Source organism: Myotis daubentonii, chromosome 9 (genome assembly GCF_963259705.1).
Source record: "Myotis daubentonii chromosome 9, mMyoDau2.1, whole genome shotgun sequence".
NCBI classification, from domain to species: Eukaryota; Metazoa; Chordata; class Mammalia; order Chiroptera; family Vespertilionidae; genus Myotis; species Myotis daubentonii.
In genome coordinates this window covers 82,390,651-82,416,304 of record NC_081848.1, presented here as the reverse complement: position 1 = coordinate 82,416,304, position 25,654 = coordinate 82,390,651, and the positions used below count along the sequence as shown (strand labels likewise).

At 48.5% G+C, this 25,654-nt stretch overlaps 1 protein-coding gene across 2 annotated transcripts; it reads right to left on the bottom strand.

Moving 5' to 3' along the window:
- Positions 1–2,621: 2,621 nt before the first annotated feature.
- Positions 2,622–25,268, bottom strand: PLAAT3 (phospholipase A and acyltransferase 3). 2 transcript variants are annotated; one of them, XM_059710363.1, is made up of 4 exons: positions 25,185–25,268; positions 12,481–12,583; positions 11,450–11,718; positions 2,622–5,232 (listed from the first exon to the last, which is right to left on the bottom strand). In XM_059710363.1, exons 1-4 carry the CDS (start codon positions 25,197–25,199, stop codon positions 5,131–5,133), a joined length of 489 nt encoding a protein of 162 aa, XP_059566346.1. In that variant the 5' UTR covers positions 25,200–25,268; the 3' UTR covers positions 2,622–5,130. The 2 variants fall into 2 exon arrangements, with proteins under 2 accessions (XP_059566346.1, XP_059566348.1); XM_059710365.1 differs by lacking the exon at positions 2,622–5,232 and adding an exon at positions 7,828–7,863.
- Positions 25,269–25,654: the final 386 nt, after the last annotated feature.

Below are 25,654 nucleotides of genomic sequence, written 5' to 3'. Positions count from 1 at the left end.
TCGCAATTCAAATCATTGACTTGATTCTTGCGCTCCTCTGGTCTGCTGTCGGGCGTCTGTTTAATATTCGTTATTTCAGACCGTGTGTGCTTAATTTCTAGTTGGTTCCCCAATATAAGATCGAGGGTCTTATTAGTTTTCGTGTAGATCTCATTAAGTCTATCGGCAGCTTCTAAACAGTTCTTGAGAGACCTTAAAAGTGTGGTTCTGAACTCTATTTCTTCCATTGACAATTTTGTCCTGTTTCTTTGTCTCCGCATTTTGTTATGCTTCTTTGGTGCACCCCCTAGTGGTCTTTGTTCGCAGTCTTATAGATAAATCTTGATTGTTGTAGCTAATTCCAGGGAGGGTTTGACCTCCAGGCCAAGTGGCTATGAGAATCAGCTGTGTCAGCAGTGAGAGAACTTCTGTCCTCTAGGGAGGTGCTAATCTAGCCTTTGCCTGAGGCTATCCGGTAAATGCCTCTGTGCAGGGCTTGGGCAGGGCGGGTCGCACAGGATCAACAGGGTGGGCCGGAGAGAGCAGTTATGGCGGCTCTCAGTCCTGTCCCCAGGGGCTCTGCCTCTCTGAGTCTCAGCACCCGCTGCAAGGCTCGGAGAGAAAGCTGCACTCGCTCTGACCGAAGCCAGACAGTCCGCTTCTCCCGTTTGAGCCTGGGTCCCTAAAGACTCGCCTGTATCTGGAGCTCAGAGTCTGCGACTCCCTCCCGATTGAAAACAACAACCGCGCCCTCCGCCGCCAGCCCGCTCCGCGCACTCCGCACCTCAGAATTTGACTTCAGCACTGCGCCTCCTCTGAGTGTCCGTATGCGTTTCTCTTTCCTCCTAGTTGTAGGACTTCCACTCAGCCAGCGTTCCTGTGGTTCTGGGCGATGTCCGTTCTGTGTTTTAGTTTCACTTTTGAAGTAGTTGTTCAAAGCAGCAAACTCCGGCGTTAACCTATGCCGCCATCTTGGTTCTACCTAACTCTCTCTTCTTGAGCTGGGACATCAGTTCCTGTTTCTCAAGGCTTTGAACTCCAGAGTTGACACCAATGGTCTTAACACCTTATTTTCAGTCCTTTAGCCTCTCAACAAATTACACCACTGGCTTTTCTGGTCCACTGCTTGCAAATGACAGATTGTAAGACTTCTCGGCCTCCATAACCATGTGAGCCAATTCATGTAATAAATCTCATATATCCATATCTGTATCTATATCCGTATCCTATTGGTTCTTTTTTTCTGGAGAACCCTAACACATTTCCCTCTGCGTTTATTAAAAAACAAAATTCAACCTAGTAAATTTGAAGATCTACTTGGCTTTATTAAGGAATTTATGAATGGGGCAACATCTCATCCAGCAAGTGCAAGGGCAATGTTAACATAAAAACATTCAAACCTGTAAAGAATTTTTGTGAGTTTATTTGAGCCCAACTGTTGACAATTGCTATGAAGCAGATTCTCAAGGGACTGGGATAGTGCTCCGGATAATGGCCGTTTTTCATCTATTTTTATACATTGCAATCAAAGGAGGGAACATGGGAGGGTTATAAGAAATCCACTGGTGACAGATTAGGGAGGCGGGAGAAAGCAAAGTGGGGAATCTCTGGGATTGGATAAAAAGTAAAAGATAGCCCTGGCCGGTTTGGCTCAGTGGATAGAGCATCGGCCTGTGGACTCAGGGGTCCCGGGTTCAATTCCGGTCAAGGGCACATGCCGGGGTTGTGGGCTCGATCCCAAGTCGGGGGTGTGCAGGAGGCAGCCGATCAATGATTCTCTCATCATTGATGTTTCTATCTCTCTATCCCTCTTCCTTCCTCTCTGAAATCAATAAAAATATATTTTAAAAAATAAAAAAATAAAGTAAAAGACACATACTTAGGTGGCTGCAGGATAGTTAACAGTCAATAATTAAAATGATAACAACAACAATGAAGGAATCTGTGGTATCTGTCCTGGCACCCAGGCACATTTGGTTGTGCCCTGAGGGGTCCAGAAAAAGGGAAGTTACAAGTTACCCAGATATTTCAAGGATATGTTAGCAGAGATGCAGAAAGACAAATAGGCTCAGTTTAGGTAAAGGTTGACCTTGTCAGTGAAGATACCAGCCTAGAAGGTGACTACCCACCATAACAGCTTTTGGTTAAAGTTTAATTTCAGACCATCCTTTGTGGTTACTTTAGGTCTCTGAGTTTGCCAGACTGCCAAACAGGCCACCCCTGAGCTTGTCAGGTTAGCATGTGGCCCCTTTTGTCCACAGCACTCTGAGGGGTTGTACAAAATGAAAGGTATTTTATAGGTAAAAGGGTAGGGCAAGAGAGCTCTTAACCAAAGAAAAGAAAGGATTATTTTTTAGATCAGGACCTGGGTTTGGGGGAGAGAAAGGGAACAGCAAGGCTTTTTGTCATGCAGGTTGCCTCTTCTTTCTATGGAGAAGAGGACGGGGAAGGAGCCTGCAGGACAGATTACTTTACTGGTGCCCGACCAGAAAATTCCAAATTTGTTGATTAAGATTCAATTTCTGGAAGAGGTTGAGACCACAACTAAATCAGGTATTAAATCATGGGATTTTAGCATAAGCGATGCCATTTGCGCCTAGAGGTTTCTCTGTACAGTGTGTCAATGTAAGAAACATTCAAACTTGTAAGAATTTTTATGAGTTTATTTCATCCAAACTTATAACAATTGCTGAGAAGCAAAATCTCATCAGATTGAAAAAATGCTCTAGAAAATGGCAGTTTTACCACTTATTTTATACATCAGAGAGAGAGGAAAGAGAGAAACAATCAATTTGTTGTTCCACTAAATTGATTGGTTCATTGGTTAATTCTTGTATGTGATTTGACCCGAAACCTTGGCATGTCAGGACAACACTCTAAGCAACTGAGCTACCCGGCCAAGCCTAATGTTTGTGTTTTACTTGGCAAGTTTAACCCATTTGCATCTATGGTGATTACCAATATATCTGGAATTGGTTCTTCCATCTTATTTGGTTATTTCTACACCTTCCAGTTTTTTATGCAATTTGTTAATTTATTTTTTAATTGAACTGGGTGTTTCTGTTTTGCATTCTTGTGTTTGGAGAATAACACAAGAAAAAATAAAATGGGATAAACATGCTGAGAGAGTCACTTAAAATGGAGGGAGTTGAGCCAGGTCGGTGTGGCTCAGTTGGTTGAATGTTGTCCTGTGCACAAAAAGTTGACAGTTAGATTCCCAGTCAGGGCACATACCCAGGTTGCTGGTTTGATCCCCAGATGTGTGCCCAGCAGGAGAAAGCTGGCACGGAGCCACCTGTAAGTCCTGAGGAAGGGAAAGGGTGCCTGAGCTCCTCTGTTTCATCAGCAACCAGGGAAGAACCAGGAGCCTTACTAACTAAGATTCTTTACTAACCGCAGGGCTAGCCACACACAGACCCTGCAATGCTTCCCCACTAAGGGACACTGATTACCAGAGAGAGTGTCTGTCCTCTCTCCATCCCGATCAAAGAGTCATCTCAAGAGTCTCAAAGCAATTCCATTGTTTCCACAGCAGGAGGTTCAGCAGCGACTCAACCTCCTCTTTTCTATGCGTCCCTTCCAGCTGATGTCAAACAACCATGGAAGCTTATGTACCCGAGTCGTAACTTCTAGTGCAGTGGTTCTCAACCTTCTGGCCCTTTAAATACAGTTCCTCATGTTGTGACCCAACCATAAAATTATTTTCGTTGCTACTTCATAACTGTAATGTTGCTACTGTTATGAATCGTCATGTAAATATCTGATATGCAGGATGGTCTTAGGCGGCCCCTGTGAAAGGGTCGTTCGACCACCAAAGGGGTCACAACCCCCAGGTTGAGAACCGCTGTTCTAGTGTCAAATGTGCCTTCACTTACTTTTCTGCCTACATAAGTCCCTCTCCCTCCCCCCAAGTCAGAGCACTGTTTCGTGGCCAGCCCTCAACAAGTCTTCAATAAAACTCTCTTCTTAGGTTTACAGAGTCCGTTTCCTTTTCCTTGACAGTCCCGTCCAGGATTCCAACAGACACATGGTCCCTGACACCAGGGCTGACAAAGGAAACATTCCCAGCACGAGTAGAGTGTCGCTGAGGAACCCACAAAAGCCCCTTTTAGAGAAATGGCCACTTTGAACACCTTCTAAGCCCAGAGAGCAGGAGCAGACCTCAAGGGACTCGCCACAAGGGGTCATTCCTTCCCCCGATCCCTCCCAGGAGGGTTGGGCAGCAGGGTGGTCAGGCTGGGGCCTGCCACACCCCCAACCCAGAATGTGTGAGGCAACCACCATGTGACCTGGCCCCAACAGGAAAGAGCTGATTGGCCTAATATGGTCGGTCACCTGACCCAACAGCAGCCAATCAGTAGACTGAACTAGGATTTGGTGAGCTGATTCTCTCTCAAGAATTTGAACTAGGAGCACCTGACAGGCAGTGGGAGGGACAGAGCTGAGCTGATATGGGGAGGAGGGGCCAAAGGAGGGGATGTGGGGTCAGAGCCCTCGGGATTGTCCCAAGCCCAGTGGTGAGGAAGCAGGAGTTCTGGGGATGGGGTGGGGGAGGGTGAAAGCAACAAGGCAGAGGAAAGATGTGAAGAGCAGAGGGGTAATAAGGCTGGTTTTTAGATTGGCAAGAGCATGTATTGAGTTTCTTTATGGCAAAGGTTTGGTTTGGTTTGAACTCCAGTGAACGTCTGCAGACTCCGGCTGCTGAGCCTAGAAGCCATCCTGGGTCTAGTTCCAGGCCAAGGTCCTGACTCTCCCGTGGTTCCTGTTCTTGTATATCCACCAGGTCTTGCTGTTCAGTGTGTCCTCACAACCAGAAACGCCCATTACTTGAGGTAACAGGAGTTGGACTGTGTTTCCTGCAAGGTCAAGAACGCAGCCGCAAAGAGAAAGTGAAAGATCACCAAAGGGCCAGGGCACAAACTGGCGTCACCAGGAACAGAGCCCAGCTGTGCCCTCAACGGACTTCACACCAGGCAGTTCTGGCTGCATTTTCCCCAATAAAATCCTCCTTTATTGGGCTGTATTTAATTCTGTGAAAATACGCCTTATTATAAAAACAGAATGAAAGCCATAAACCAAACCTCAAAACCTCTAGCAAAACAAGATCCCGTTAATGTTTAAAGTAATTGCTGTCAGGACAGTCCCTTCAACTTATTGCTTTTGTCGCTTGTTTCTTGAGATCACGGCTCCAATGAGGCCCACGGCTGCCAAGCCCACTCCCGCGATGCCAGCCGCCATGATGGCATCTCTGACCTGCAAAGAGAGGAGGTGGGTCAGACTCTGTGTCAGAACTCTGAGTACAGGCTGTGCAGTCAACAAGAATGTTCAGCTCATAGAGCCTCGCATGCCCCTCGGTCTCCATAACAAACTCAGAAGTCAACAAATATTGGCAAGGAAATGGGGAGAGAGGGCTGGCAGGGGAAAGAGTTGGTGGATGGAGCCAGCTGGCCAGGAATGGGCCTGGACTTGAAGAGGGAACCTCGATTCCCCCGGCGGGTATTTAAATCACATGAATCCCAGAGGGTGGCTGTGGAAAGGACAGGGAGATGCAGCCAGGATGGCTGCGGTCCTGGCTGGACAACAGGGAGCCCATGAAGCTAGTGTGAAGTCAAGGAGGAATTGCTACTGAATCATCAATAAACTATGACCTCCATGAGAGCAAGGACCTCACATGTCTTGTTCATTGCTGTATCCCCAGGGTCCAGCCAGGTGCCCGACCAGCCACAAGCAACACCAGCTCCTGTGATAACGCCAAGGGAGAGCAAGCTCTGTCTTCAGCTCACAGCAATGTTCCCCATGAAGGCACATGGCCCAACGCAGCAAAGCTGTACTTTCCCCACTGAAGGCTTGAAAGGGTCTTGAGCACAAATAGAAAAATCTCACCCCAAAACCAAGCCAGGCATTTAAGCAGAATCAAGAACAGCAAAGGAAATAAATATATAAATAAATAAATAAAACAGGAAAGGACAAGATTCTTAATCATTGTATGCCAAGAAGTTCAATGAAGACAGTGTATCAAACATCCCAGGAATAAGAAGGATGAAAATGTGGACCTGATACCCTAAACCCACATCCGTACATGGCCTGGTCAGCGCTGCCCTCGCTACTCTAACCACAGAGCTTGCCTGGACTGTATATGTGTGGCTGCCTCAGCCCCTAGGTGACCAGTGCAGGAAAGAATTTGGAGCTCCTCTAGGGACATACAGATGCCAAATGTGTCCAGCTGTGTGAGATGTCAGGAGACACCCGTGTAACTAACATGACAAGGCACCCTTCACTGATGTTCTTAGCAGCCAGAAAATATGATGACAGAATTGGAGGAAGCTACAGATCTGAGGTTGACTGCTGCTCAGTCTTTAACTTTCCCCTAAAAGGCCATGAGGCACGGCTTTGTGGCCGCCCTGGTTCTGCTGGTGACCTTGCTAGGAAACCGGCGTAAATCCACTTGCACCCAATGTTTTCCTGACTCAGCTCTGTGTCAGGTGGCAGACGTGGTTGGCAGATGATGGAGGAGGCACACGGGGCCCCCAGTTCTCTACAGAGAAAAATGCTGATGCAGCTGGATCATATAAAAGATACTTTGTCAAGGCAACAGCAGCCCCATTGTCTGCGGTCAGGCTGTGTGCAGAGTATAATGAAACCCAGGAGAGTGCCCTCCGGTTAGTCCTGGTGGTGCAAACGCTACAGGAAAACCGTCCTGAGAGTCAGCGCTACTGCAGAGGCCACGGATGGCTTCCTGGTGCGAGGCTGGTGGGTCCAGCGCAGCCTCCGTGCTGAGACCACCGGGGTTCTGATCAGGAAAATGGGCCACACAGTGTGCGTCACAGGCCTCAACTCAGAATGTATGAAGGAGAAACGCTAAGAAATCCATCTTTCTTTTTTAAAGTGGATGAACTGAAATACTGTCAGACTATAGAAAACTCGCTGTCTATGCTACTACACAGTTTCTCTCAGTTAAGCGCCAGAATTGTTTCTGGGGAAAAGAAAATTTTAAGGTGTTTTCTGAAAATTCAGTAATGTTCTATGTGGATAAAAGAACAGTGTTATTCTAAAAGCAATTGGATTTTGACTATAAGAGGTTACGAACTAAAAGTGGGTATAAAGTATTTGTATAGAAATCTAACTTTAATAATTACAATAATAAAAAATAATTCCTTGCAATTTATCCAGATTTATGTAATATATGCATTACCATTGGCCACATCTTCAATTTCTATTTATTCTAATACTTTAACTGACAAAGAGTAGACTTCACTATGAGTGTGGCTCCTAGTTGCTTTTTTAAGTTCTATCAGCAGGCCAAAAGGGATTGGCAAAAAATGTTCATGAAGTGATGAAAAGCAAGGACCTACAACCAAGATTACTCTACCCACAAAAGCTGTCATTTAGAATTGAAGAACCTATAAAGAACTTCCCAGACAAGAAAAAGTTAAAGGAATTCATCACCACCAAACCCTTATTGTGGTGAAATGTTAAAGGGTATTCTTTAAGAAGAAGGGGAAAAAAATACAAAAAATATGAACAATAATATGTCAATAAATGCATGTCTATTAACAAATGAATCTAAAAATACAAAATAAATGAAGAAGCAGAACAGAAACAGACTCATAGGTACAGAAAATATTTTGATGGTTGCCAGATAGGAGGGGTCAGGGGATGGTTAAAAAAGTGAAGGGATTAAGAAGTACAAATTGGGCCCTACCTGGTTTGGCTCAGTGGATAGAGTGTCAGCCTGTGGACTGAAGGGTCCCAGGTTCGATTCTGGTCAGGGGCACATGCCCAGGTTGCGGGCTTGATCCCCAGTAGGGGCACACAGTAGGCAGTCGATCAATGATTCTCTCATCATTGATGTTTCTATCTCTCTCACTCCCTCTCCCTTTCTCTCTGAAATCAATAAAAATATATTTTTTTAAAAAAGAAGTACAAATTGGATTGTTACAAAATAGTCACAGGAATGTCAAGTTTAGGAAATATAGTCAAAAATATTCTAACAACTATGTATGGTGTCAGATGGGTACAAGATTTGTCGAGATGATCACTTAGTAATTTATATGATATCTAATCACTGGGTGGTGGGGTACACCTGAAACTAATATAATACTGTGTGTCAACTGTAATTGAAAAATTAAAAATGACTTAAAATGAAAGAAAAGTTAAATTAAATTAAAAGTACTATTCAGAATGGCAGCTTATTTACAAAAGCCTATAAATATATCCTTTTTGAAGCCTGAGGATTTTTAGGTAGGTGGAAAGTCATGGAATCATTTTTTAGAAACTCAGGCATGTAAAGCACAAACCAGCCCTGGCCGATTTGACTCAGCGGATAGAGCGTTGGCCTGTGGATTGAAGGCTCCTGGGTTCTATTCCAGTCAAGGACACATGCCCAGGTTGCGGGCTCGATCCTCACTAGGGGGTGTGCAGGAGGCAGCCGATCAATGATTCTCTCTCATCATTGATGTTTCTATCTCTCTCTCTCCCTCCCTTACCCTTACTCACTGAAATTAATAAAACATATTTAAAAATTAAAAAATAAAGCACAAACTACATTTTAGTCTAAATCCATTAACACCTTTTCCATATATATAATCTCCCTAAATGGTTTGGCTCAGTGGGTAGAGTGTCGGCCTGTGGACTGAAAGGTCCCAGGTTCAATTCCGGTCAAGGGCATGTACCTTGGTTTCGGGCACATCCCCAGTAGGGGATGTGCAGGAGACAGCTCATTGATGTTTCTCCCTCATTGATGTTTCTAACTCTCTATCCTTTTCCTTTCCTCTCTGTAAAAAAATCAATAAAATATATATTTTTTTAAAATATTTTTAATTGATTTCATAGAGGAAGGGAGAGGGAGAGAGAGATAGAAACGTCAATGATGAGACAGAATCATTGATCGCCTGTCTCCTGCACACCCCGTACGGGGGATCGAGCCCGCAACCCCAGCATGTCCCCTTGACCGGAATCAAATCCATGACTCTTCAGTCCGCAGGCCAACACTCTATTCACTGAGCCAAACCAGCTAGGGCCATTTCTGCCCTTTCTAACTGGTAAATTAAATGTCATAAATATTCCGTTGAAGGAAAATCTAATCTGCTTCAAAGAGCACAGCACAAACATAATGACTGAGCAGATTGTTAAAGACAAACAAAAATGTCCTTGTGGGTGAAATGGAAAGGGGCCTGCCACTTGGAGAGCACGTACCAAGGAAACACTGCTAGACATTTCAACACCCTCAAACCACCACCCCTCACGAGATGGGAGACGTGTGAAAGTCACATTTAGTTTGTTCACATCATGTATTGTGACCGTTACTCACTAGGCCAGTAGTTCTCAGCTGGGGACAGATGAGCTTTGCCCTCTGGGGGAAATTGGCAACAGCTACAGACATTTGTTCCTCATACCTGGCCGTGAGGAAGTGCTACTGACACCTAGTGGGGAGAGGCCACAGGTGCTGCTAACCACCTGGCAATGCACAGAGCAAGTCATAACAATGAAGAATTGTCTCCATTGTCAATAACCCAAAATGTCAGTAGTACTGAGGTTGATAAACCCTCATTTTTAGGCCAAGAAATGAAAAAAGGGATGTTTGAAAACAGTATAAATGGCACCTCTTTTTGTTTTGTAATATATTCTGGTTTCATTTTTTTGTGTGTGTGAGGAGGTCCAATAGAATTGTTTATGCTGTTTTATTGTTGCTGTGTGGTCATTGTTTTGTCTTTCCCGTGGGTGGGTAGTGCATAGGGCTAAAGCCATAGGAAGACGTGTCCAATTTCCAATGCTTCATTTTGCAAGAAGAGTTGAATTATTGTTTCCATAGAGTAAATGATAGAAACTATTTCTTAGCTATTTTACTATCTCAAACTTGGAATTATATTTAATTGCTCTGAATATTATTCGTGCCTAGTGACATATGAAATTATGTAATGATTTTGTATTGACACATAATTCTTCATTTATATAAATCTGTGAGTCTTTTCTTTAGTCTATTAATAATCAATGGAAAATAATGAAAAATGAGATGTCTAGGAGATATTCTATAAATCTACCAAATCTTCCTAATGTAGCACCCTGAACTTATAGAGTATCTTATTGCTTTCAAGTTTCTAGAGTGACTTTTACTTCAAGTTTATTGCTGCATAGGAGTATGGAAATTTACCTGAAGTAAAAGCCACCTGGGAATGAGGACCTCAATTGTTAGGCAATATCTCCAATAATGAAAACAGATTTATTTAGCATAAGTTTCTCTTTTTTTATGTGATAGTGTCATTGCTACTTTTTAGAAAAACTTCTCTTATACCTAAATCTATCAATAAATGTTAGTGTTCTCATTTAAAATAAATAAATAATGGAAAACAGAACAGAGACGATAATAAAATCATAGGAGCAGTCTGGGGGTCCAACACTGGAATAATTGGAGTTTCAGAATGAGAGAAGAGAAAATGGAAATTTTCCCAGAACTGAAGGAAAGAGGTTTCCAGAGTGAAAGGCATCATCAACTGCCCAGCACAATACAGAAAAGGAGATCCACACAGCTATATCGTCGTGAAATTTCAGAGCACTGAAGGTAAAGAAAAGACTCTATAGCTTCTGGAAAGAAAAAGTAGACCACATATAAAGGATCCAAAATCTGAACCACTTCAGACTTCTCGACAACAAGAGCATTAGTTATCTGACAATGAAGCAATGCCTTCAAATTTGGGGGGGGGGGGGGGGGGGAGGAGGCGGGGATATACTCTTTTGCATCAACATGCACCTAAGAACTTTTCCAATGTTTTCACACACAAAAAACAAATGGTCCTGAAGGTGCAGGAAGGGAGAGGAGGAGTGAGAGGGAACAGGAAAGAAGTTAGCTTCCCAGGAGAAAAAGAGATTCCAAAAGAGAGGGATCACGGCCAAAATCAAACTTAGAAAATGAACAAGACTGCATCCCCTGGTGCCCCCTGGACTGGCCCTGGGGTTGCGGCAGGGCTGAGAACAGCGCCTTTCACATGAAGAGCCGTGCCAGACAGACCTGGGCTCCAAATCCCACCGCTGCTACTGATCAGCACAGCTCCGACCCCAGGAGGACACAAGTCCCAGGTCTGCAGACTCAACACAGATTTGTTTGGTCAAACAAACGGTCCTCGACAAGTTACTTAAGTGCTGTGAGCCTCGGCGTCTCCATCTGTAAAGTGGGGATAATAAAACCTGCCTCTGGGCCTGTGGGAAGGGTCCATCTCCCAGGCAGCCAGGGAGGCCTTGGCAATGGGGGTGACATCACCCCCTAACTGAACTGCTCTACTCTGCTGATTGGCAGTTCTCCCCACCCTCCTCCCTACCCCGACTGTCACTCCCTCGAGGGCAGGGATTCTGTCCCTGCTATTTTGATTCCTTTGTGCCTCCACCTCCACCCCAGCCACCCACACAGATGCCTAGCCACTGTCAGCGGAGGGAATGGTCTGGTTCCTGGGGACAGGGACGCAGGCTGAGGACGCACCTGGTCGCTGCGGGGGACTCCATAGCGCAGCTCATTCACGAAGTGCTCACAGTTCTCACTGGTCACCTTGTAGAGCATCTCCTGCCCCACCAGCTCCTCCGCCCGCTGCACGATCTTGCTGGGAGGCAGCGGGGAGTACTTCTGGTCATGCTTGTTGTTGACGTGGTACTTGTCTTTCCCGGCAACAAAATAAAGCAGCTCCTTCTTCACTATGGCCTTGTCGGTCAGGGCGGACATGAGGCTGGCCGCCCCCGCTCCCGCGATTTCACCTGTGGTTCCCAAAGAGGAAAGAGGGCGATGGTCCAGGGCTCACAGCGGCCTTCCTGCTGGGCACCCACCCTTGGCAGACTCAACACAGATATTTTAAATAAAATAAATGGTGATCGACAAGTTCCTTAAGGGCCGTGAGCCTCTGTTTGCGCAGAGGAGCGGATGTGAAAAGGAAAAGAGGGGAGGGTCAGACACACACTGTGTGGCTTTGGAGTAGGTGCTTGTGGTCTCTGAGCCCTGGTTTCCTCATCTGAAATCAGGAGTCAGTGAAGGTCCATGATTCGTGGTGATTTTATTTTAACCAAGAGAGGCTGGCCTTCTGCACCCTGTGCCGCCTCAGAGGCCCTCTCGGTTATGCAGACATGGGCCCTGAGCGCACCCATCTCCCTGGGCCAACAGAGTGTGAACCTCCTGCGATTCTCTCGGGGCTACACCTCCTTGGCGTATACAAAGCTGACTACTGTAGGAAGGGGGAGGATTTGCACATGTCGTTCCTGCCCTTCTGGGAGCAAAGGGACCAAAACCCCATGCTGCTCCCTGCGAAGTGACGCCAGGGAGGCCCAGTGGGCTCCCCGGCACGGCCCTGGCCAGGGCTGAGGCGCTGGAAGGGGCAACATAGCAGTTTGGAAACCATTGCCCCGACCAAACTGCCTTCTTGCAGCTCTCAGGACCCACTGCCAGTCCAGGAACAAAGAGCTCTGCCCACAGCTCCCGTCTCCCTGTCCCCCAGCCCCAGCAGTGGAGGCCCTGGGCATCCTTACTTGGGGGGGCCAGGTGGACCACATATCCATCACCAACGTAGACGGCCCAGTGTCTGTAGAAGGGGCGGAAAATCTCAATCAGGTCTCCAGGGTTGGGCTCTGGCTGCAAAACCAAGAACAGGGCTGTGAGCGGCGGCAGGAGACCTTGGAACCCGGGGGCAAAGGCTGGGGTCCCCGCCCGGTGCTGTCAAATGAGAAGCGTGTCCGCAGAGGCTCCACGCCTGGCCTGGGGCCTGAGGACTGGTGATGAGTGTGTGCGTGTGCATGTGTGCATGTGTGTGCGTGCGTGTGAGTGCGTGCATGTGCATGTGTATGTGTGTGCACATGTGCATGTGTGTGTGTGTGTGTGTGTGAAAACCCTTCCTCCCCTCTGCTGTACCCCCACCCACATGTGTGGGTTTTCCGCACCAAGCAATTCAATCTTCAGTGAACACTAACCACCCACCCTTAACGCAGACCCCACAGGTTAAAGGCTCGGTCCCACGAGACTGCCCCCCGCAATTCAGGTGCCAATCACAGGTCCAACCTTTCACCTGAGCCTCTGACCACCAGCTGTACGTTGGGAGTTCCCACAACCCCTTCTCAGCTTCAATCATTTCCTAGAGCGGCTCACGGGGCTCAGGAAAACCGTTTACTTACTGGGTCGCCAGCTTAGAACAGAAGGATAACACTCAGGAACCGCCAGATGGAAGAGATGCACAGGGCAGGATGTGGGGAGGGGCCCAGCACCACGCCCTCGCCCAGCGCCTCCCCGTGTCTGCCAGTCCCTGACAGCAGGGCTTGGATGGAGGCTACACTAGGTGGGCACCATTGATTCCATCATTGGCCATTAGTGACTGACAACCTCCAGCCCTCTTAACACAGGGCTGCCTCCCTGGCTCTGAGCCTGCATCACCTCATTAGCATCAATTCAGCTATGGTTGAAAAGGGCTTATTATTGGGGTTGGGGGGCAGAACCTGCTCTCACCCAATCACTCAGGAAATTAGAAGGGTTATAGGAGCTCTGTGCCAGGAACTGGGGACGAAGACCAAATATGCATTTCTTTTCTTTTTTCTTTTTTTTTTCATTTCAGAGAGGAAGAGAGAGGGAGAGAGAGATATATAGAAACCTCAATGATGAGAGAGAATCATTGATTGGCTGCCTCCTACACACCCTCTACTAGGGATTGAGCCCGCAACCTGGGCATGTGCCCTTGACTGGAATCGAACCTGGGACCCTTCAGTCCTCAGGCCGATGCTCTATCCACTGAGCCAAACCAGCTAGGACCAAATTTGCATTTCTTATTCTATCACAATGAAGTGTGGGGGGGAATATGTGTGTGTGTGCATGTGTGTGTGTGTGTGGGAGAGTGTGTGCAGGGGAAGGTGGGGAGGGTGCTGAAATCTGCTTAGAGGTCCACCCTGTTAGGGGAGCACGAACAGAGCTTGACAAACATTCCGAGAGGTTCAAGATCACTTTCGTTCAATATTATTGAGGTACCAACACAGTGTGCTAAGTGCTGGGCGGGGGGACATTGGGACTTGGATGGGAATTAGAGGTGAGAGCCTCTCTGGTCCAAACCAACCTCAAATCTCTCTAATGAGCCAGGAAGCCATCCCTTTAGGACACATCAGCGCAGTGAAGAGGTGGGTCGTGGGTTTGCCCACATCCCACCCCCACGCTCTGTGGGCCTGGCTGAGAGATTCCAGCAAAGCTGAGGAGCGGAGAAGGAGGCAGCCTTGTATGGACTCCTTAGGGATAAAAACGATGGGCAGTGGGAATAGCCAGTCACATCGCAATGCCTGCGAAGCCAGGTCTATGGCAGTTCATTTCATTTATAGGAACATAAAAACTGAACACACAAGCCGAAACCGGTTTGGCTCAGTGGATAGAGCGTCGGCCTGCGGACTGAAGGGTCCCGGGTTCGATTCCGGTCAAGGGCATGTTCCTGGGTTGCGGGCATATCCCCAGTGGGGGATGTGCAGGAGGCAGCTGATCGATGTTTCCCTCTCATCGATGTTTCTAACTCTCTATCTCTCTCCCTTCCTCTCTGTAAAAAATCAATAAAATATATTAAAAAAAAAAAACTGAACACACAAAAATGCACATATGGTAAGGGAAAGGGGGGGAATTTTTCACAGGACTTTTACAGAGACTTCCCTTGTGCAGTAATTACCATTTATATTTCCAAATACACACAAGCTCAAAACATGCTACCACCCCAGGAAGCTTCTTTTTTAAAAGAAGAGGAGGTGGACTTGCCCACGGAGCCCTGCGCACTAGTTAGAAGCAAGGGCTCGCTGTTCCCGTGGCAACGAGGGTCACCTTTTAGACACAGTGCTGAGCGGAAAGTGAGAATGAGCGCCGCAACACAATACACTTCCATCAATTAAAGATGTCCCGCCGAACCCAGGAATGCACGTCTATGAGAGCCACCCCTGAAAAATAAACTTTAAACAGCAACAACAAGACAAGAATCGCACAGAGTAAAGAACCACACATGTGGCACACCGGATGCTGGCCATTGGGAAGATGGAGTAAGAGAACCAACACAACAACAATCCTACGAGAGAGGGGCCTGCAGGCGGGCAGGCCGCCAGGAGCTAAGGGTCTGGCTCTCCTTCCAGCACTGAAATCTCACTAGTGCAGCGGTTCTCAACCTTCTAATGCCGCGACCCTTTAATACAGTTCCTCATGTTGTGGTGACCCCCAATTTCATTGTTACAAATTGAACATAATTAAAGCATAGTGATTAATCACAAAAACAATATGTAATTATATATGTGTCATTCGACCCCCAAAGAGGTCGCAACCCACAGGTTGAGAACCGCTGCTCTAGAGGAACAATGACTTCATGGCAGATACAGCCAAGTCAGCTGAATCAAAACCAAGAACTCAAGAAATCCTGGTGCACAATCAGAGCGCACGTTCTGTAATCTGGGCGCCCACTCTGTGCCTCTGCTTGTTCCCGCGTGAGGCTGAGGATGGTGTCCACCCTTGTCCAGTGGCTGGAGAAAACGTCAAAAGGTTACTGTTCGGTGACACAGGAAATTCACACGGCAGAGGCCAGACCGTTTCCCGGCCGCGGCCACACCCCGGCACCTGCATTGTCCACGGACGCTTCCTACACGCAGAGCTGAGTCCCTGCAGTGGAGACCACAGGGCCTGCAGGGCCTAAGTCTTCCCTCTCGGGCCCTTTACAGCAGGTTTGCCGGCTCCTGTCATAAAGGGATCAGCAGTGCATCCTCCCTCTCTCAGCTCCGGGACCAGCAGGAAGCGCTGGGAAGAGCTGCCTCTCTCCAGGGCAGGGCTGGGGGTCCACAGGCAGCACAGGAACCGGGCCCCTCACCCAGCCCAGGCGGGACAATGGCGAGGCTGAGCCTGCACCCACGGGATTGTCGGACAAAAGGCCTTTATCCTCCCCACAGAAACAGAGCCACAAAGGGCTGTGGAGCAGCCATTTTCTTTAACCAGCAAATTAAAACACGCGATCTGGCCTCCAACATTCACATTGGAAAAACGACCTAAACAACCATTGATAAAAACCAATTAAATAAGTTACTCCACATCCATATTTACTGCTCACTAGAGAGAAGAAGGTGGATTTTCATGAGCAGACATGGAAATAATTGAAAAAAGTATGCTGAGAAACATTATTATCTCCATTTTTGCTTAAAATACATGTTTATACATTCATAAAGCAAAATGTATTATACACTATGTATGACCTGAGGAAAAGACACCAAACTGTTGTATATTATGTACTGTGGGGGTTGGGACTTTAATATTTTATACTATATGATTTAATTGGTTTTATACCAACATGAATTCCTTCCCTAATAAAAAATGTTTTAAGATGTTTAGATGGGCAAAAAACCCTCATGATGATGAACTTGCATTTTTTTTAACTGAAAAAGGAGGACATTATCTTGAAACCATCTCCCATCTGGAATCTGCAACTATGGCCATGTTAATGCTCCTTAAAAATAAGTAATATTGCCCAGCATCGACCTATAAATTAGGAGGTCACAGTTCGATTCCCTGTCAGAGCACATGACTGGGTTGTGGGCTGGATCCCCAGTAGAAGGCATGCAGGAGGCAGCCGATCAATGATTATCTCTCATCATTGATGTTTCTATCTCTCTCTCCCCCTCTCCCTTCCCCTCTGAAATCAATAACAATATATTTTTAAAAAATAAGTAATACCGCCATGCTGGTGTGGCTCAGTGGTTGAGCATCAACCCATGAACCAGGAGATCATGGTTTGATTCCCAGTCAGGAATCAAACCCCTGTAGGGGGCGTGCAGGAGGCAACTGATCAATAATTCTCTCTCATCGTTGATATTTCTCTCTCTCTCTCCCTGTACCTTCCTCTCTCTGAAATTAATTTAAAAATATTTTTTAAAAAGTAATACTTAAATGTAACATAAAACCACAAAGCAATCTATAATAATAAAAGCATGGTAAGCCATAACTGGTTTGGCTCAGTGTATAGAACATCGGCCTGCGGACTCAAGGGTCCCAGGTTCGATTCTGGTCAAGGGGATGTACCTTGGTTGTGGGCAATCCCCAGTGGGGGGTGTGCAGGAGGCAGCTGATCAATGTTTCTCTCTCATCGATGTTTCTAACTCTCTATCCCTCTCCCTTCCTCTCTGTAAAAAAATCAATAAAATATATATTTTTTAAAAAAGCGTTGTGGGTGGGGGCTGAGGCAGAGGCCCGCAGCCACAGAGGCGCAGTCCTTGCACAGATTTCGTGCACCGGGCCTCTAGATTTTTTAATAATACAGATGGATGTGTATCAGATCTTGGAATTAGGAAACACACTCTAAGGATAAAGGCCAAAGAAAAAAGCATGAAGTCACACTAGCTGGTTTGGCTCAGTGGATAGAGCTTCGGCCTGCGGACTGAAGGGTCCCAGGTTCAATTCTGGTCAAGGGCACATGCCTGGGTTGCAGGCTCGATCCCCAGTGGGGGTGGGGGGCGTAAAGAGGTAGCCAATCAATGATTCTCATTGATGTTTCTATCTCTCTCTGAAATCAATAAAAATATATATTAAAAAAGAAAAAAGCATGAAGTAAAAGATGAAAAGGTTTTATAATTTTTTAATGTTAAGTTCTTATTATTGGAAGTTTCTATTACAGCCTATTATGTTCAAATTTCCTTTTAAGGGAGGATGATCCCCCACTATCCCAGGTGCCCAGGCAGCTGTTTCACACCCTGTGATGTGATCAAACTGGACTAGATCCAGCTGGACTGGAAGGAGTCAGGGCCCCAAGCAGGTCAGCATCCTATGATCCACCGAGAGAAGTGGAGCTGGACTAACCACACCCCCTCGCTCAGAAATCTGAACCAAGAAATGAAAAAATAAAAGCTTCTGGGCAGTAGGGGCTGAAACTGAAAAATCGTGATGTAAGGGGGCAAGAAAGGTGCCAGTGGACCATGGGTGGGAGGAGACACCACCAACTCGGACCAAATAGAAGCCCCTGGTAATAGCGGGAGAGAAGGGAGCAGGCACATGAAGAGAGCTGGTTGAGCCCTGGCCGGTGTGGCTGGTGGCTGGGCGTTGACCCATAACCAAAGGGTTGATGGTTTGATTCCCAGTCAGGGGACATGCTCAGGTGGTGGCTCTATCCCCGGTGAGGGGCTTGCAGGAGGCAGCCAGTCGATGTTCTGCTGTCACATCGATTCCTCTCTCTCTCTCTCTCTCTCTCTCTCTCTCTCTCTCTCTCTCAAAATCAATAAAAAAAATTTTTTTTAAATAAAGCAAGCTAGCCGAGTCACATCATGTGGATGGCAGAGCACCAGAGTGGAGGTGCGTAAACTCCCGGGGCTGAGATGCCTGGAACCACCTTGACCCTGACGCCTCCCAGCTCTAGGCCCTGGCAGACCAGCCTCATGACAGCTCCTGATGCTGGGTTTTCCCAGAATCCCCTTCCCTCGCCACAGAGGTCCTCAGACTACACCTGCTCTCCCTGGACTAGCTTAAGGGGGTGCTTGTTTCTTAGAGAGCCAGACTAGAACACCTATGCATGGGGAAAAATACCACAGGCAAACTGTCTTGGCCAATTGAAAGAAAATTACAGAAAAACAGTTAATATCTTTAACAGATAAAGAGTTTTTATAAGTCCATAAAATATATTTCAAGCCCTAGCTGGTTTGGGTCAGTGGCTAGAGTGTCGGCCTGCGGACTGAAGGGTCCCAGCTTTGGTTCCAGTCAAGGGCACATGCCTAGATTTCAGGCTCGATCCCCAGTTGGGGGTGGGGTGCAGGAGGTAGCCGATCCATGATTCTCTCTCATCATTGATGTTTCTCTCTCTCCCTCTCCTTTCCTCTTTGAAATCAATAAAAACATGTTTTTTAAATGTTTAAAAAGTACTATTCCAACACCACAATAGGAAAAACTGGCCAAAGGGCATGAGAAAGGATTTTAAAGGGAGCAATACATTACCACGAATAAAAGGCAACATATTCTACCTCACTGCTAATGAAATAAAGGCAAATTAAAAACTAGTTTGGAGGGAATTGAAACAGGAATACTAAATATAGAAAGAGACGCAGGCAACTCTACTCTCATTCACTGCTGCTGGGCCTATAAATCAAAGTACAACGTCTTTGAAGGGCAACCTGGCAATTTGTCTCACTAGCCTTAAAAATACTCGTGGGGTGTAAAGGAAAGAGGAGCCACCATGACCCCAAGGTTTCTGGCCGGAGCAACGGGAGGCCGGGGGGCAGGCTGGCCTGAAATGCCACCCGGTAGCCAAAGGGAGAGGCGCGGGGGCCGCTGAGCACGTGAGCCTGGAGGTCAGGAGAGCGGCTGGGATGGGGGCCATGGCCACATTCATGAAAACAGGTCCTACTGGGACACAAGCCTGGCCAAACCGGCTCCGAGAGAGAATGCGGGGAGCAGCTCTGAGAGAGAATGCGGGGAGCGGGACTGGAGACGATGCTAGAAAAGGCAGCGCCTGAGATACTGCCGAAGGGAGCGGGCATGTGGCAGAGACAGAATCCAGACCCAAGTCCCACACTCTCCACCCTCACACTCTCCTGCCAGGAGAGAAGGCTGTGGGAGGAAGTGGCCTTGCAGGGGGCAGAGGGAGACAGGTCAACAGGGGTCGGGCAGAGGGTTCTCAGGAGCAAACGCACGCTGGGCGGGGACCTCGGGATGGTTTGGGGTTTGACCAGAAGCAGGACCTCTGAGAGGAAGCTCAAGGCTGGCGTTTTTTGAAATATTCCAGGCGAGCCCTGGCCGGTTTGGCTCAGTGGATAGAGCGTCGGCCTGCGGACTGAAGGGTCCCAGGTTCGATTCTGGTCAAGGGCGTGTACCTTGGTTGCGGCCACATCCCCGGCGGGGGGTGTGCAGGAGGCAGCTGATCATGTTCCTCTCTCATCTATGTTTCTAGCTCTCTATCCCTCACCCTTCCTCTTTGTAAAAAAAAATCAATAAAATATATGTTTTAAAAATAAAATATTCCAGGTGATTCTACGGTGCAGCCTGGGAGAGGGTGTCTGAAGGGGAGTGGGGGTGAGACCGAAAGGTTCGTCTGAGATGAGCAGTCAGACCTCATTTTGCAGGAGGGAAACTGAGGCTGGGAGAGATGAGGTCACCTACCCAGGGTCAGCCTGAAAGTGGCAGCACGGGGGTTGGCGGCGCCGCCCCTGCCCCACCACAAGGAAGGGAAGCATCCCCGGAGCAGATCGCACCGGGTCCGCCCTGCAACTCCGACCCAGAGCCCGCCCTCGGCCGGGGGCACCGGGCCGGGCCCGAGAGGGAAGCGAGGGCACTTCTGGAGGAATTTTCAATCCAAGGGTTGAAACACAACAAAGAGAATGCTTTTCCCGGAGGCCTTTTCACCAGGAAGTATTCCAGTCCACCCACACTCGGCCCCACTTAGCCCCACCGTCAGGCGCCTGCCACTTGGGTCTTGTAATGAAATATTTCAGGCGTAGAAAAAATGCAGCGAGTGGGCTGTGTTTCAGTCAAGGTGGATTTAGTCTTCAGAAGCAGTGCACTGGTCACAGCCGGAGCTCAGAGCCAGGCAGCTTGGGTTCAAATCCCGGCTCTGCTACCTACTAACTGGATAGTCTGGGGCAAGCTACTCATTTTCTCCCGGCCTCCGTTCCCTCCGCTGTTAAATGGGAGTCATTAGAGCACCTGGTTCCTGGGGTTCTCCTGACGATCAAATAAGTTCGTACCCATGACACACCCAGCAAGTACCGCCCGGCACGGAGGGCGCATGCTAGAAACATCGATAGAGAGAAACATCGATCAGCTGCCTCCTACACATGTCCTACTGGGGATGTGCCCACAACCAAGGCACACGCCCCTGACCGGAATCGAACCTGGGACCCTTCAGTCCGCAGGCCGACGCTCTATCCACTGAGCCAAACCGGTGCTGGCTGTTTTGTTTGATTTTGAGAGACAAAGAGACGTGGAGTTGTTGCTGCACTTATCTATGCACTCATTGATTGACTCCTGTATGTGTCCTGACTGGAGATCGAACCCAGAACCTTGGCGAGTCGGGAGGATGCTCTAACCAACGGAGCTCCCCAGCCAGGCCACAGATGGCGGGTTTGCTGCCACTGTTCTGTTTTTGACTTGGAAAGGTCGGAGGCAGTTCTGGGACTAGCTGGAGACACTTGGGATGTTGTGAAACCCAATCTGGGAGCAAGTTCCTCTCCCTGCTGTGAGTGCGGCAACCCCGAGCCTCATCCTCTGCATTTCTCACACTCTGGGCAAATGTCTAGAAGCTTGGGATTTCAAAACAAAAAGGACTGCAGTCCCAGGTGGGTGCTGGGAAGGAACTGGCCAGCTGGGAGAGGAGAGTTTCCGTGACGGCGTCCTAGGAAGAGAAGAAAGCCCTGAGCACTTGGCTGTCCATCCTGGCTATCTGAGGCTGCCTTCCACAGTCCAGCCGAGACCGAGCCCCTCTCGGCAATACTGCTGTGTGACCTCTAGGAGTCACTTAACCTCTCTGAGCTTCTCTGGTAGAACCGGGCTATTATGATCCAACAGGCAGGGTCTGTGTGGAAAATAAGATAACGGGGAAGTTGTAGAACTACTTGTGTCCAGGAGAGGGCTGAGACCTGTGCCCCAGGCGGGGTGGGTGCAGGGAGCGTGAGGAGGAGGCCTGACTGCCCAGCCTCCCCAGCCTCAGGCCCAAAGAGAAGATGGAGGAGGGGTTGGGCTGACACATTACCTCTGCCCTTGCCAGCTGCTGGGAAAGGGACAGTGTCGGTTCCAGCAGGCACCAGGCCCAGCCCCAGCGGCCCAAAGGTCACGGGTATTCTGGGAAAAAACTCATCCACCCTCCCAGGCTCTTGCCCTCCAGCCCACAGGTCTGTTCTATGTTTCCAACCCCACCCCACGTGAATCGGGACTGCCCCGGACTCATCTGGAAACCACCTCCATCCCCACCAGGCACTGCTGGGGTTGTCACACATATCTGGATCCTTACAGCGGTCCAGTTCACCAGGAAAAGGCTCAGAGATGGGAAGTCACTTGCCCAAGGTCTCAGAGCTCTCCGAGAGGTAGTGCCAGGTCCCAAGGCCAAGCTCTTTTCCCCAATGCCAGGCAATTCACACAAAGGTCCTGTAATCCGATGACAGCCCCATGGCACACTTTGCCTCTGCATCCTTGTACTCGAGGCCTGAAATTCTCTTGGCTGTTCCCTGGCAAACTCCTACTCATCCCTCAAGACAGGCTCAACGTCTCCACCCTCACTGCCTCCCCGAAGCCCCAGCTCAGAGTCCTGCTGCCTCCAAAGCCACAGCCCCGCTGTCCAGTGACTCTAACTGTGGGCTGAGCCCAGGGGAAGGAGTGATCACTTTCCATGCCCAGCCTGCCAGCTAGGCTGAGCCGCCAGCCTGGCACTTACAGGTACCCAGCAGAGGCTTGCGGCCCTCCCAGCCTGGGCTCCTCCAGGGAGGGGCGGGTGGGGCGGGGGGGGGGGGGGGACTCTGCAGGGCAGGAAGCCCCACTGCTCTTTGAGGAGGGTCCTCTTCTCCCTGCCCCTCTTTGCTCCTTAGGTAGCTCTGCAGAGACCTGCTAGATCAGGCAAACAGAGGGTCAGAGAGAAGCGAGTCCAGAAAGTCGGAGACCAGACCAGGCCCATCCATTTCCTCATGTTCTAGACTCTCAGTTTCACTTGGACATTCACTTCCCCAGCAGCAGCTGCTCAACAAGACACAGATTAAGGACAGGGGGTGGAGGAGGCAGAGGAGAGGGGGAGAGGGGGGCAGAGGCTCCTGGCCCACTTACTCTAAGCACATTTGGAACAGACAGGAGAGAAACAGGGACACACCAGCACTGGCACTGACCGGGAGGCGTTCCGGACTGGACAGAGGGCTTAGGGAAGCCAGGGCCCTACCATAGACCACAGCCTCTCCATCCCAGCGTGGTCTGGGGAGCTGCTGTACCAACAGCTAACCTTTGTCAAGCCCTAAGAGCCGGACAGTGACACACCCAGCGCGGGGAGGTGCCAGCCATATTCCCTGGGTGCAAAGAGGAGTGAGTTGTCCGTGGAGAATTTTAAAACAATAATAAGACACATGAAAAGTCAGTCTCCTGTTTAACATCTCCACATGCTGACAATTTTAAAGACCATCAGTGATAAAATACAACTCTCCCCAGAGCGATTTTGTCGCTCTAAGTTTTTATTTCTGCAGATTTAAGTTGTATTTCTGAGATTTAATAATATAGATGTGAGCCTCAAGCTAGCCTGTTTTTATTTCTTATTCTTTAAAACCCTGTCCTCAACATGGAAGTTTAATCAGAGCAAACAGTTAGACCAGCGGTTCTCAACCTATGGGTTGCGACCCCTCTGGCGGTCGAACAACCCTTTCACAGGGGTCGCCTAAGACCATCCTGCATATCAGATATTTACATGACGATTCATAACAGTAGCAACATTACAGTTATGAAGTAGCAACGAAAATAGTTTTATGGTTGGGTCACAACATGAGGAACTGTATTTAAAGGGCCAGAAGGTTGAGAACCACTGAGTTAGACAGTCAGCCCCCAGCACACGCTCGGCTACACGTGTCTGTCCCAAAGGTAATTTCCCCAACAGCTCAGCAGGGTCCGAGCTCCCTTTTGACAGGGTTTGTGTCGCCAACAACTTCCTGTGCTGAAACAAGACAAAGAGGCTGCTTGCCCAGTGCCCCAAGAACCCAAACGGAAGTGTCTGAAAGCCTGGATCATTTCCACCAAGAACTAGACTCTCATTTGAAAGCAACGGATTAAACAAGTGTCTCCATCACTCAGCCATCTCCTCTGCTTTTTGCAGGAAAAAAAAAACACATGGGAGAATTTTGCCAAATAAGATAAAAACTTATGATGATTTTTCTGGTGAAGATGTTTTAATAAAAATGTTTCAAATGTGGAGGTATTTAAGAGCCACCAGAATTGATTTTTTCAGAAGATATAGGCAGTATTGCAATTTCTGGAGTGTATCATGAAATGGGGTTTTTAATGAATCTCTGACAAACTTATCCTAATGTTTATGGCCTTTCCTATTTGTATATCTGCTGTTTCATATGAGAGAAGCTTTTGAAATTAAAATTAATAAAAAGTGTTCTTCAATCAACCGTGAGCAATGATGAGCTGACAAGTTAGCTCTACTGAGTTGTGAACATTAATAAGCAAAGAATAATTTTTAAAATTTCTTTAAGAAGAATAACTTTGACAAAGTCATGGACAATTTTTCAGAAGTTAAAGTTCCAAAACAGAAACTGTAATGTTAATTCCTTCCTGTGACCAGCCTGTATGTAAGGATAACTTTTTTTCAAAAATACGTTAAAGCAATTAAAACCTATCAATTAATCCATTACTTTTTTCTATTTTTCTCTATAACATTTACTTTTCACTTTTTTATTTTTTCACTGGCATGCATTTATATACAAAGCTCCATAAAAGAAAAGTTTTACTGTTTATTATGACTATTCATTATTATTATTCATTTCATTATTATTACTGAAAACAATGTTGTCAGATGAAGGAGAGGGATATTTAAAAATGACCACCCCAGGTATCAAATATGCCAGGTGCCCCCAGGCACTTGTGAAGCTGTTTAATAATAATAATAAATCATAATCACAGTAGAGAATTGCGGTTGCGCACTTCACGTGTGTGCAAAGCACTGTTCTGAGCACTTCCTCAGTCTTAAGTCATAAGATCTTCACTCGAGAAACAGAATGGATTTGAAACTTGGCCCAAGTTCCACAGCCAGGGGCTCGGGAACAGGTCCCAGGTGGGTCTGCCCCCCAGGCTGCGCTGGGCACCCTCTGCAGCCAGAAGGGCCAAGTTGGAGGGAAGCATTTGCTAAGCGCCTTTCTGACCCCTGAGCCGCATCACAGGTTAGAGAAAAAGTGCAAGCTGGGCAGTCGCTGGCAGGGCGGTCACGGGGCGCATCAGCTGAGACCAGAAAAAGCCACTGTGATCAGACCCCAGCGGCACCTGGGGCCCCAGGTCCAGCCCTGGGAGCCAGTGCAGGGGTCTGGCCTTGGAGGGGCAAGGCGCCCCTGGCTGCGCCCCCCTCTTCCTGCAGGACCTGCCTTCCCCGGGGCCCACGCAAGTTCAAACACTGAGACAACCCCAGCAGGTGCCTGCTGCCCACACCTGACACCCGATGCCAGAGCGGATGGAGGTGTGGCCTCTGACGTCAGAACTCGGGGAGTCACCACTAAAACACGGCCCGGCCCAGCCCCCGCTTCCCCACACTTACAATGGGCGCCCGCATCTTCTCTCCTGCTGTGGACCCTCAGCTGCGGGCTGGAGTTTGCTTTGTCCGCTGCGTGAGTGCCTGGGGCAGGGGAGGCAGGGGGAGCAGGGGTTCATGACGTCAGCAACAGGTAACGGCGACCCCAGGATCCCAGGGGGGGACAGCGGCTCCCGGCAGGGAGACCAGACCGTGCAGCGGGTCTCTGATCCTCCCGGGAACCACCGGCTCCCCCCCCATAGGGGTCCCTCGCTTGCCTCCTCCCTGCCCTGTGGAAGGACGAACCCCCTGAAGGGGCAGAGGGGTCCACCGGAGACCTGGGAGGCGGGGGCGCAGCTGCGGGAGCGCGATCGGGTCGCCTGCCAGGCGGCCGCGCCCCAACTGTCAGCTGCGCCACCGGCGGAGGTGCTGGGAGGCGGCCGCTGCTCCCTAACTTGTGGGCCCTGCCTCGCCCAACTTCTCCATCTCCCACCCGA